General features: G+C 35.4%; 1 protein-coding gene and 1 long non-coding RNA gene across 2 annotated transcripts in view; one reads left to right on the top strand and one right to left on the bottom strand.

The window, feature by feature from the left end:
* LOC139691592 (gem-associated protein 5-like) overlaps positions 1 to 6,479 on the bottom strand; it is a 30,947-nt gene extending 24,468 nt beyond the window's left edge. The window contains exons 1-4 of the mRNA XM_071589487.1: positions 6,027 to 6,479; positions 5,662 to 5,935; positions 3,261 to 3,579; positions 875 to 1,177 (exon numbers count right to left, since the gene is read on the bottom strand). Of these exons, the coding sequence (XP_071445588.1) occupies positions 875 to 1,177; positions 3,261 to 3,579; positions 5,662 to 5,935; positions 6,027 to 6,347 (1,217 nt within the window). The 5' untranslated portion in view covers positions 6,348 to 6,479. The remainder of the gene's footprint in view (positions 1 to 874; positions 1,178 to 3,260; positions 3,580 to 5,661; positions 5,936 to 6,026) is intronic.
* Positions 6,480 to 6,499: 20 nt separating this feature from the next.
* On the top strand, positions 6,500 to 7,053 carry LOC139691594 (uncharacterized). The gene is made up of 3 exons (XR_011701610.1): positions 6,500 to 6,593; positions 6,672 to 6,748; positions 6,856 to 7,053. It is a non-coding gene; the product is annotated as an uncharacterized lncRNA (long non-coding RNA).
* The last annotated feature ends 6,254 nt before the right edge of the window (positions 7,054 to 13,307 follow it).

Raw genomic sequence — 13,307 nt, 5'->3', positions numbered from 1 at the left:
CAAAAAATAAGTAAGACTAGGTGGAATAATTTCGGGTAGCTGACTGGCAGTTAGGTTCATTTCCACAACTGGGGGGATAGGTGAGTAACTTGGAAGAGGTAGGACATTCAGGGAACTTGGGAAAGGATCGCCCGGCATCAGCATTGGCATGCAAAAAGCACCAAGGGATAACACAGTTTAATGTCACATCCAATAGATGGGAGTATTCCGAATGGTGTGGTCCCCACATAGCATCCCCATTATGGTTTAGAACACCTTTGAAAAGGAGCCCTTTCCAGTTCAAGCAATAGTGGATACCATGAAACAAACTATGCAGATTGAAATGTAATGAAATAATTGACTATGTAATTCCACACACTTTATTTTACAAACACGACCCAGGTTTCGACGTTGAACATCAGGTGGTCCTCATAGAAGCACGCTGGCTATATATACCTTCTGATAAAAGGAGGGGGCGGTTGGAGGGGTAAAATGGTTACAATGTAGCTGGGAAGAAAAGAAAAAAAAAACTATGCAGAGAAAGAAGCTGCAAAAAGTGTTGTGCCCACTCCTTAAAAGGTTTTGGTCAAGAGACAAATAAATAACAATATAATAATTATTGTAAGGGTAACGTCAGGATCTCTCCTAATATTTAGAGATTCATTTACTTCCTCGTATACTTTCCACATATCATCAGAGGGTGACAAAGATTCAAAAGGGAATCCCAGACCTTGCTCCACAGTTCAACTTTCTCCTCCATCGAGAGACGCCTGAGTCAGGGCACACTGCCCTATTCTCAGGCACACAGCATTGACCTTCTCTAGCTAGCAACTCCTAATGGAAGACTTAAGTTAAGATTGTACACTCATTTGATAAAAGAAAAGATAAAACTAACCTGCTTGGGTCAAATGGAGATGGGGCCATACAATACACAAAGCCACCAATGGTTGGGAGGTTGACGAGGATCTTCCCATCATCCAAAGAAACTGCCACCAAATGCCGATCTTGGGCTGTGCTCCAAACTACAGCCTTCTTTTCTGCCCCACAATCTCTTGACTTTGGGTACAGGGCAGATTGGACTGCAAAAACACACCTTGGATGTATATCATGAACTAAACACCACTTAGGTTGAATTGGACCGTCACTCTTCAAGTCGTCAACGTCATTAAGATCTCTGTTTCTAGAGGACAGGTCAAACCTGTTGGAAATCAACAAGTTACATTCATTCCATTATATGCAAAGCACAGAGAGGTGAAGACAATGGATGACCTGCTTTGGCGAAGGCGCAGAAAAGGAAATAGGACCTCTTGGTGAATGTTCATTACAATACACATCATATTAAGAAAGTTATTTAACTAAACCAAGTCACACATATAACTTTACCACATTAAATGAAATACAATGTATTATTTGCAGTTTTACACTTAAGGAATTTTATTTAAACTATTTTCAGTTTTTCGCATCATAATTAAGTCTTGATTATGATGCAGAAAAAACATCAAAACATGTTGAAATAAAACTTCTTGAAGTAGAAAACACCAAATAACTTCTTTCATTATTCATCAGTCCCGCCATATAATCCCTGGCCCTGCATCGTTCATTTATACTGAATGTAACTTTGTGTACTGAATGGAAAAAATGTCCGCTTGACATTCAAACAGATGGATTTCAGCAAAAAATTATTTAATTCCTATTTTCATTGTTACATAGCAGTCATGTATCAGGTGATTGGGCCATTATTGGCTAGGAAATGCCAAGGATTACATCACCCTTGTCATATCCACACCAAGGGGCCAATCACTCCAATGCTTCCAATTTTGTTCACAATTCAGATCAGTAATTCAGTTCCACCAGTTCTGGAGAATAGAAGTAAAACTGGAAGTATCAAAAGAAAGAGTTACAGATCAGATGTTCATACTTGGCTAGGCTATTTTCACATTATAAAACTTAGGCATTACCCTCACTCACTTTCTCCCCTGGGTGAAACACATACAGGGAATATATGGACCTCTTACCCATTCACCTAGTATAATATATTAAAATATATATTCCCTAAAGATGCAAAAAAAAGAAAAAACTAGCATACACAACTTGAATAAAACTAAAATTAAGGAAGGCCAAAATATTTATCTTAAAAAAATTGCTATCATAGAAGAGATAGAAAAATATTATTAATAATAGAAATTTGGCATTATAATCGCAATTATTAAAGCATTTGAGTCCCATTGAAGGATCAAGATCTGGCAGAGAATTTAAGAATACTTTGGCTCCTTCTTTAATGCTACACTTTTATGCACTTAATAGAAGTTATACTTTTATTTTTGAATGGGCCTCAAAGAAAAATAGAAATTGATAAATACAAGTAGGGAACAAAAATAAATGAAATTTTATTTAGTAAAAAAATCCTCAGAGAGGACAGTTTTTAGTCTTAGTTATTAAAGAACTAAGTCATGACTCATGAACATAAATAACTTCACTGGCCAAACCTAGAACTTAGTTAACTCCAATGCGCTGAATCCTAGAAATCTGCATCAAGACTATTCAAGTTTTTGTACAAAACCAGAGATTGAGTTTTCTCATGGGATTTCAATACCGAATACACTTGTCAGACCGACTACACGACTCACTTAAATTCTTGCAAGCTTACATTTTAAACATTATACTACACTTTTCTCACAACTAGTTAGAAATATTTTCCAGCATTTTTATGGATCAAAAAGTGAAATAGTAAAATCAAAGTATGATTATTTTTCTTTAAAGTAAGACAGGCTGTAATTATAACCATTTATTAAATTAAAATATATTTTGCTTTGTTAAACATATATTTAACAATTTTAAAATAACTAGATGAAACAATATTGATAGAAATGAGCTCTTACGGCTAGTAATATTGAATTAATGTGAAACTCCAAATAAATTAATGAAATGATTTAGATCAATTTTCAGTTTTGATGGTTATATGATTCCCTAGTCTTAACATATCTTGAAATTGAGTCAGCTGTTATTTGCATAATTTCCAGAATTATGGAAGTTTTAATAATTCTAATATTTACAGCTTTATCAGTTGCCTTTGGCCAAGTATTATTATAATCATTAAAATAAAATACATTGTTTACCTTTAGAAAGAAAAATATCATTGGATATATTAACAAGGATTATGGATAGCCCATTTTAAGATATGCCATTCAAATATTTCATTGAACTATTAAACGAAGAAATGTCCTCAAAAGAATAATGTCTACAACTAAGCCGTATATACAAATAAAATTTCAATAACTTACTTCATTATTTCACCATAATTTGAACTGCAAACAATAGTATCCCTCATAGTCCAGTCAAGATTTATATAAGAACCAGATGCATTAAGTCTTGCCTGGCGTCCTAAAAAATTGTGCGGCAGTTTGATTTTCCTCAGAACATTACCATCAATGCCTCGCCATATGTATATTAGGCGGTCTTTACAAACTGATGCCAATAAAAATGCCTTGTCTTGATCCATATCATCTTTCCCTTCGAGCACATTTTCTTGCACTGGACACCATGACAATGAGGTAACGTCTTTATCATGTGCACGCATGCAATGCAGAACCTGTCCCGAATCTGAAATTGGGAGTAAATTACAAACACCTTAGTGAATCTAAATACTTGTTCAGTTCTTTCACACTAAGGCCTAAAATACAGACACTCACAATACACTACACTCAGGCATGACACTCCTTACAACTTTAGCTATGATCATTTAATTCTACCTCAAAAATTTAATATTAACACTTTACTATCAAAATGCATTCAAGGACTCTTCTTCAGAAGAAAAGTATGCCCAGAGGCTCAAAATCTAGAGAAACAAAGAGGAACAAGACATTGGTGAATTTGTTAGTCACAACCACATCCAGATCACCATAAAATATATCTGGCAGATGTGACAGAACTCTTATGAGTATGCTAAAGCAGTGAGGTCATGTCTATACATCAACCTTATCCAAAACTTAAAACATCTGCCAAAAAATACTTCATAAAATTACCCAAAATTTACCCAGATGAACTGCTAAAGCTGCAGATCAGATTTCATATTCTGAAAAAAATTATATAGTCATCAAACATTTAATATCTTTTGAAGGCAATGGAAAGATTAATGAAAGGAAAAGTAGCAGTAGTTTTAGGGGAGGCGACCGACAGCTAAGGTCATTTGCGCCATTAGGGATGGAGGGGAAAGGAAGGGTATAGAGAAACTAACTCTTGTCGAAAGTCACCAAGGGGTCTGCAGTTTTATGTCCCATCTGACGGACATTGTAATCACTCAAAGTGCTCCCCACAAAGCACCTCAAGTAGGGATCGGGATACCACTGAAAAATTTCTGCCACCTCTGGGATTCGAACCCGGGCCCTCTGGGTGGATAGCCTGTATGTTAGCCACCTAACCAACTCGATCCCCCTGAAAAGAAAGGAGTAATCTATTTTGCTACCTCTATTCTTCTCCTTGCTAACATTTTGGATGACTCAAGTCTTTTCTTGTCCATTGCTCTCGAAGTCCACATTTCTGCACAAGTACACACTCCGAGTATAATACCTAATTCACATCTTCAGTAGACTAATATCCATCTTATTTATAGGAAAACTATTCATCCTGTCAGTAGCCATCTTTACTACTACTTTGCTTTACTGAACCTGCTTCACACATTTCCAGTACCTGTTCACCAATTTGATCCTACCATCCTGATCTACTTATTTTTTTTGGGTCCCCCCATATAATCTGCATGCCCCTTGTTAGCCTTTTCTATCATCCTCTTCAGTGCAGAAGAATCTACTCCAACCATAACTAAAATTTATTGATTTTGATTAAGATTAACTGATTTTTTTATGGGGTGTAAATTTGATCATTAAAGAAATATAATTGGAGTCTTTGGAAATATGGGTGCGGAGAATGATAGAAAAGGTGAAATTGAGAGAAAGGAAAACAAACAAGGAAGAACTAGGCATCGTAAGTCGAGAGGAGAGATGGTTGCTGGGAGAAATCCAAAGGAGGACGAGCATTTTGATTGGTGATGGAATGTTGAAGATGGTAATAGAAGAAGGGAGAACTCGAAGCAAACAAAAAAGAGATATGAATACAATGGGCATTTTCAGTGGTATAAAGGAAGGACATATGCGTCACTGGAGAGAGACATTGTAGTGTTGAATGTCAGGTTGCGTTTTGTTAGCAACAGCAAGGAAAGGTTTTGCTGTACCACTGTATAGGTTGTGTTCATGCAAAACCTACCTTAACCAGAGGAATGCTAATAATAATATATATTTCTGAACCTAATGAAGTAGACTGATTGAACAGTAAATATTAAGTGTTTAACTTTATTGTATTGTGATTTATTAGGATCCGCTCATTTAAATAGTAAAACCTTTCATAGTATTCCTCTGATTAAAGAGATTCGTGTTGAATGAATGAATAGATACCTAACAAAATCTAAGCAGAAGAATATAACAATATTTTAAGCTACAATCTTGGGGGAAGGTTTCCATAATGTATCCTTCTCTCAAACATTCTCCCGAAATTCTAATGACATGAAAGGAACAGCCCGCCAACAAAACCGTAGCTGACAGCATTGTTGGAAGGTAAGCATTACAAGGAAGACTACAAAAAACGGTTATTCTGGAAAATTAAAAAGTTGACGATAGAAATGACGATACAAACCTCTTAGAGTTATTAAGCAAACCAGGCCTCCTTTTATTCCTACAGCTACCAGATCTTCTTGGTGCGGGCAGCATTTAATTACTAACGGTAGTAGTTTACCGGTATATGCTTTCAGCATGGTATTCTTCTTTGCCTGGAGCAGCTTCGTGACATTTATCTTAGTAGTCAAGTTCTTCTCCAAATCCCAAGCCACAATAAAACCGGCATCATCAACAGAAAGAACAAAACTGCTTGATTTCCACGTCCAATCCATTGCTATTATTTTCTTTTCGTCCTGTCAAATAAAAATATTTTATAGTCATTGTATTTAAATCAGTGCCAGATGACTGAGAAGACATTGCAGTATAAAAGAACGATGTACTTACTCCATGGGCAAAATTTGCCATTACTGGAGAAAGTGTGGTCATATTCCATAGTTTTACTATCGAATCATCGCCACCAGTTGCGAAAAAGCGACTATATTTGGCAGATTCACTGGGACAACAACGTACTGAGGTTATTCTTTCTTTATGTGCTAGGTCAATTAATTCACATTTAGGGAAGGAGGGGTTATCAAATAATTTATCTTCAAAATTGGCTACCACCAGCGTGTTTCTCGATCCATAAATCACAATTCCATGCGGCCCAGCGCATAAAATATCACTCGAGTTCCAGTTTGGTGAAGGAGGAAACTTCTGCACTTCCATAACCACAAGTAGAGATGACTATTATACGACTAAAGACAAAAAAAGGATATCCTTCTTTTTTACCACACTTCAAATCAATTTCGAAGGAGGCGATTTTCTATGATTCTCGTTCGGTCGAATTTCAGCCTTCTTTTATTTAAAACGTTGGAGCTACAATCGCCACCTTCTTAGGTACTTGCAATGGATTAGTACAAAATCCCATCACTAGTGACGTTAGATACATGGACCCTGAGGGACTCATTCCTGGTAAGCAAAATGGTAAAAGATACATTTAGGCTGAGATCGTTGACCATTACTAACAAACATTGCTGAATTTAATTCCAGGACATATTTCCCATAATTTCATTCTTATTAGTAGCCGATAATCATTAATGTTTTAGATGCTGTAAATGTTCAAACAGGTGAGTCTAATATTATATGTCATTTGAGATTTCATTATTTTTTTTAATATCTCAAGTTAATTTTCTATAAACCTGTATAACGCTTTTACCACTTTGAATTCTTCCAGGGTCTGTTTGCCTCCCTTATGAAGCCATATTGAGGTGATCATTGGAGTTAATTGAAATGGAATATGAGCTCACTTTGATGACAGGTCTAAAAGGATGTATTTTCCCCATCTTTCCCACCGATGGAACGGGCATATGGAAATGCTTGTACCTGTATGGTTGAAATATTTGGCATAAAAATTAAATTTTTATCAGACATAGCACCTTCAAATCATTCTCACAAATTCCAAAATCACTTTATATTTCTTGTATTAAAGTCAAGTTCTATCGACTAAACATCATCAATGGAAAGGTAAATCATTGTAATTAGGGTGCCCCTGGCCTATAGTTACTGAGAATCCACGAGAAGGATAAAATCTAGGACACCATGTAGCCTTATCCATAGATGGCTTCATATGCATGGACCTTTGTACTATGGTATAGCTGCTCAAAATATAAAACCACACATATCATTGTACTTTAAGAACCTAAAAAAGCATGATCTCTTGATAAAATACTATTTGTGGGCGTCGATAGGTAAATGAGAGTAGTACCCTTGTGACTAGAAACCAAGAGGACAACCTAACCTTTACAGAGACTGTGGGACAAAAAGGGTTTAGGTTGCTGTACATAGGCCAGACAAATGGTTTGCTATAATAGAAAGCCTTAAATGTTTTATATAGGGACTGTATTTTTATATGGCTCGGTAAACTTAGGGACATAATTTTTTTTTCTATGACAATACTTTTTTTCGCTTTTCATTAATTGGACTAGATCTGTTATGCAAATCCATGAGTTATTATTATTAAGTAATCTACCGGTTAAGGTAGGTTTTGGATGGACACAACAACCAAATAAATATTTTGTGACTCCAAACAAAGTCCAGCAACTTACTCTATATCAAGTCCCTCTTCATCTCTGTATGCTTCCTTCCTCCCTCCAACCATCCCTATCCTCGTTTGCCTAACATTCTCCCCTCTATTACAGTCTTCAACATCCCACTGCCTATCAATACACCCTTCATCCATTTTTCCTGCTTCCTTAGGATTTCTCTCAACAAACCACTCTTCTCACCCACCATACCTAGTACTACCCCCTTTGTTTTTCCTTCTTTGTTTTCCTCCTTGTCCATTTCACCTTCTCAGCACCAACATTTCAAAAGCCTCCAATTTACGTCTATCCTCCTGCTTCAGTGACCACATTTCCACGCCATACATAACTATGCTCTATATCAAAGTTTTGATATCAGTCTCTTCTTAAGATCCTTACTCAAAGTTCCTGTCATCAACTCCCTCCTCCTTGTGAAAGCCTGTTTGTCTTGTGCAATTGTTCTCCTCACGCCCCTACTACTTTGACCATGTTGGTCCAAAACACTTCCGAGATATAATCGATGGTTTCAGGCGTTATTTTATGGAATCGGTTCATACTTAAGCGGATAAAATAATACTTTGTAATTCCACAGATTTATTTCACAAACACACGACCCGGGTTTCGACGTACAAACCTGACGTACACAAACGTACGACCCGGGTTTCGACGTACACGACCTGAAGATGACGTTGTACGTCGAATCCCGGGTCGTGTGTTTGTGAAATAAATCTGTGGAATTACAAAGTATTATTTTATCCGCTTAAGTACTTCCGAGATACGTAAACTGTTCTACCTGCTCTAAAATTTTCCATCCTATTTTAATGTTTAGCTTAGCCTTTTCCTTTCTGGAAAATCGCATACACTTTGCTTTATTTATACTGATTCTCATCCCATATCTATCAAACTGGATTTCCAATTCACTCAGCAATGTTTGCAACCACTTGGATGAGTGAGAAACTAGAGCTTGGTCATCAGCAAGCCTAACCGATTTTACAAATTCCCTTCAGACTTTCATTCCTATCTTGTTCTTCCCATGCCTATTTAATCATTTCCTCCACATATATATTGAACAGAATTGGTGATAATGGGGAACCTAAATGCCCTTTCTATTTCATCATCAAGTATCTTCATCTACCTCATGTTCTACACAGATAAGATGTTGCTCACAGATCTTCCCAATAGTGATTTAACCTTTCTACATAGTGCACCGATTTCACCTTTCTTTTGCTAACTTTCCATATCCTACTGAGTCTTCCAGCGTGTTTCTATTGCTTTATTTGTTGCCTGTCTCAATTTATTATTTAACTCTTGGTAATTTATTTTGCATAACTCTGTGTTTACATTCTTCCATTTTCTTCTCTCACCTACCTCTATAATTATCTAATCTGCGATCCATGGTTTCTTTGCCCTTTACCCATTTAGAGTTCCTACAGTTTCATTTGTGGCTTTTGATATCCCTTTCTGGATACAGTCCCATTTTACTATGATAGTACAGAGCTCTGTACTCTCATCCATGATTTTCTGTAGAGCCAGGTGATACTCCTTCCTTGTCAATCCATTTAATGCATCTACATTCCATTTTTTAACCCACGGCCTTATCCTTTTGAAATGGAAGCTACACTTCACAACAACCAACTTGTGGTGCAAGTCTTCATCTGCTCCCAGAAAGCTGTGCGAATTGATCACACTGTGTGAAATAAAATTGTTATAAGACAATTCAATGTGTACTGAATCAGATTATAGTTAATCATATTGTGTGACACAGAAAGCAAATAACCCATGCAAATGAGTGTTATTCACTAACTTTATTGATATAAATGTGAATGTTCATAACTCCTACCATAAAAACCAATTAGTAACATGGGTAGGATTATGCTAATTTGAATACAGGTTATATTATAGATTATACTACCTGGGTTTGAAAGCAGGTCCTACCCCAATAAGATGTAGCATAGTGCCAACAAGGCATAAACGGGTGTCCATTCAAATTTCCTAAGAATCAACTTGTGTTATCAGTGTAATTCATACAAGCAGACGAGTTCCTCTAAAAGTTCTTTGGTTCCAAGAATAACTCCATCAAATTCTTTCCCTCGTATCATTTCTCTCATCCTCCATGATTTTGAGACTGCCTGGACATTATATGACTTGTTTAAGTTTAAAGATATTTTCAAAGTGTGTTAAAATTTGACCCGGTCTAAAATGCTCTGGGAGAGAAGTAACTCTGATGAGTTTTGTCATGGAAGTAAACATTTAATAATTTTCACAAAGTTCCTGCTAGTTCACTAGTAAAAACATTCTTTTTTAATAATTTGAAAATAAACCAATTTCCTACTAATATTTACATCTAAATGCACTAATATAAGAAAATTGAAACCACAATCCAATTACTTTTGAAAGAAAAAAAACCAAACAGGTGATTGTTTTCAACTTCATTGTCTCTCATATAGATGGACTAAGTTGATTGAACGTGATGCATCAACACCAGTTTCTTCGTTTTGATATGTGAAAAACTAATCCAATGAAGATAAAAAGTTTTAATTAGAGTTTTCAGTAAAAGAAAAGCTGTTAAACAAATCGTCTCAATATGAATAAATACTAAAACCTGCTAATTTTTCATTGAAGGGTAACCCAATTTAGCTGTCTTAATTTTCCTCATAATGGAAGATGTTTCAATCACTGTGACTACATTTTCATATCGTTCCAGTCTGCCATGAATATTTGCAAATGAAGAGCCAACTACACTTTCACACAGCAGTGACAATGGTAAACCATATTTTGTATTGTGCACTGAAAACTGTGATGTAAGGAGCAAAAAAAAATCGATCTTCATGTTGATTGCTGTGTTTGTTTGTGGTTATATATATATATATTCAATGTTGGGATTTCATGTAAAAGACTTGATGAAAATTTTACACCACTTCTTTTAGTCCACAAAATAATTTGCAACCTAATTACAGAAAGATGGATCAATCATCATACAAAATGTGGCACTAGTATAACAATTTATGCAAGCATTTATTTTCTAACAATATAGAAATAGGATAAAAGTTTCAGATATGTAAAGTATTAATCCAACTTACCTTAGACTCCAAATAAATTTAAAAAAGAACATTGAAGATATGTTATCAAGTTTTACAAAAAAAAGTTTGTAAGGAAATTATTTCACATCACAGAGCCTTATTCACATAGACGAAAGGCACAGAAGTTTGCAAATAGTGCTGCATCTTCTTTAGGAGAACTTATTTAAACTAGAAACCAAGTATTACACATTATTATTGATGGTGCAGCTGCATTCACTAATGATAATGAAAAGGTCGCCTGCTTGATAGATTATTAATGTGGTGTCAAGAATTACATGGCAAGCATCATTATTAGATGTGACTCGGCTAGGTATTTCAGAATGTACAACATGTAGTTGGAAATCTTCCCCCTGTGCCACCCTCTTTCGGTCATTGTCACTCGTTGACAAGGCGATTTAATAATTTGAAAAACTTCTCTCTCATCTAACTCTTCCTCATCTACTTTCTCCTCTTCGGTGTGTTCCCAGAGGCAGTAAAATATCTTGATTTTGAATATCAAGAGATATTAAAAATATTGGGTTGAATGGTCAGTCTAAAATTAAACCCATTTAAAAAAATGATTCCATATTTGACCAGTAAAATCATAATGAGGTTTTCTCCACCCATTATAATACCAAGGAATTTGACGTTGAAAGATTGTACTGATTTTCTTAAAGGAAGAAAGCACTCACCGCCATAAGTGTAGGTAATGAGCACTTAAAGAGATTAAGACATATATGCAATAATTTCATTTTAAGTTACCTAAAAAGACCTATTGACTTACTATATTGACTTACTAAGTTAAGTCCCTAACTTATGCAAATGAAAGTTACACTAATCCGCAGTTGTATACCATTGATACACAATACTGCAGTTCAACGTCCTAGCTCAGGTCACCCGCATATTTCGCTGGTCACTCAACAGATGATGCCAGAGGCCCATTGCAAATGATGGCAACCAAACATGTTGCTGTTGAATTACTGATTAACCCAGGACTTCAGAAGATTAGAATTGGATACCGTGGCAAATGATTTTGTTAAATCGTAAAAATTTGATTCTACGTAACTTAGAAATGAATATTTTATGGAGCTGGAAGATCCAAGTGGAAAGGGTATTATTTCTGAAGCAACAGGAAATCTAGACCTCAAAAAGGTTCCACGCTATTAAGGTGGAATAATGATTTCACATGATGGAGATAGCATTAGTACGTTACTATGAGGTCAGGGATCCAAACTCTGAGCATTTTATGATCATACGTACACCAGGAAGATGATACCTGCTACAAGATGATTTATGCTGACAAAAACTATTATGTATACATAATTGGAAAAATACAAGGGGCAAAAAGATATAAATGATATACCATTGTTCTTTACGAAAAATTGGTTTAACAACACACAAAGAAAATGGAGCAATATTTATTTCCCAGGAAGTCTGTAGATAAAAGGATAATTGGTAAACATTTTTGTGGTTTATGGACTTGATAAATTCTAAATATTCCATTCTTGACCTCCTAGCTAATACAATACTGCTTAAGTGTCTCTGGTAAAATTCTCCACAAATACAGTAGGTGTGTGATATATATAGTAGTAGTCCTTTTGAACCTGACAAGTATTGGCACACACAAAAAATTAAAATTAATTTTTTTAAGGCTTCATTGTCTGTAATTCCATAAGCAGGTGATTTTCTATGGCAGAATTGGCAAAATATGTCTGCTAGGGCCATGTACATGTATAATCATGCCAATGTGCAATTATTTAGTTAGATAATGTATAACTTTATAAATGTGTCATGTTAGTCATGAATACATTTTAGTTTTCATCGCATTATTAGGCATATTTTTCCTTATACCTGCATTTATCTCCAAAGAAGTTAACATAAAATTTGTATAATAATCTTATGAATCGGAACAAACGAGCATGCACTGCAAAGATAGTTATTTCCTGTTGTTTCCACCAAAGTCGCTTAACATTGCCATTAGTATAAGTGGCACACGTGCGTCGGTTGAAAAAATAATACAAACTTAAATATGTACTGGTTTAAAGGTTTTCGAATCACACTGTTTTTGGAATGAATTAACCAATTTAAGTTGAATACTTACTGTATGTTTACTTTGAAAACAGAATCCCATGCCAACCTTCAATTCTTTTCTACACTCCTATTTATAATACACTATGCATTCCACAGACATTTACGGCACATTTTAGTTTAACGTGCCCTTCTAAGTCAAGCTGCTATTAGCCAGCATTTCTACGTTGATATGGAAAGTAGTCAATGTCCTGAAATCACTACCTCCACGTTAATGCATTTATGGCGGAATTCTGAAAATAATTTTCTAACATTTTGATAACATTTCTATGCCAATTTTAACAGTTGATTTTTGATATTTGTCTTGAATTTTAACCTATTCATGGCTTCCTAAAATGAACCCGGGTAGGCGAAAAAGAGTAAAGCTATTGAGTATGTTTTATAATCATCCAGGAAGTATGCAGTAAAATATTTTAGAGGGTAAATATATACAGCCGTTGATCCAATTCTATTTACCC

This window comes from Hetaerina americana, unplaced genomic scaffold (assembly GCF_022747635.1).
Source record: "Hetaerina americana unplaced genomic scaffold, ioHetAmer1.1.p SCAF_38, whole genome shotgun sequence".
NCBI lineage: Eukaryota > Metazoa > Arthropoda > Insecta > Odonata > Calopterygidae > Hetaerina > Hetaerina americana.
This window is presented reverse-complemented; position numbering and strand designations above follow the sequence as displayed.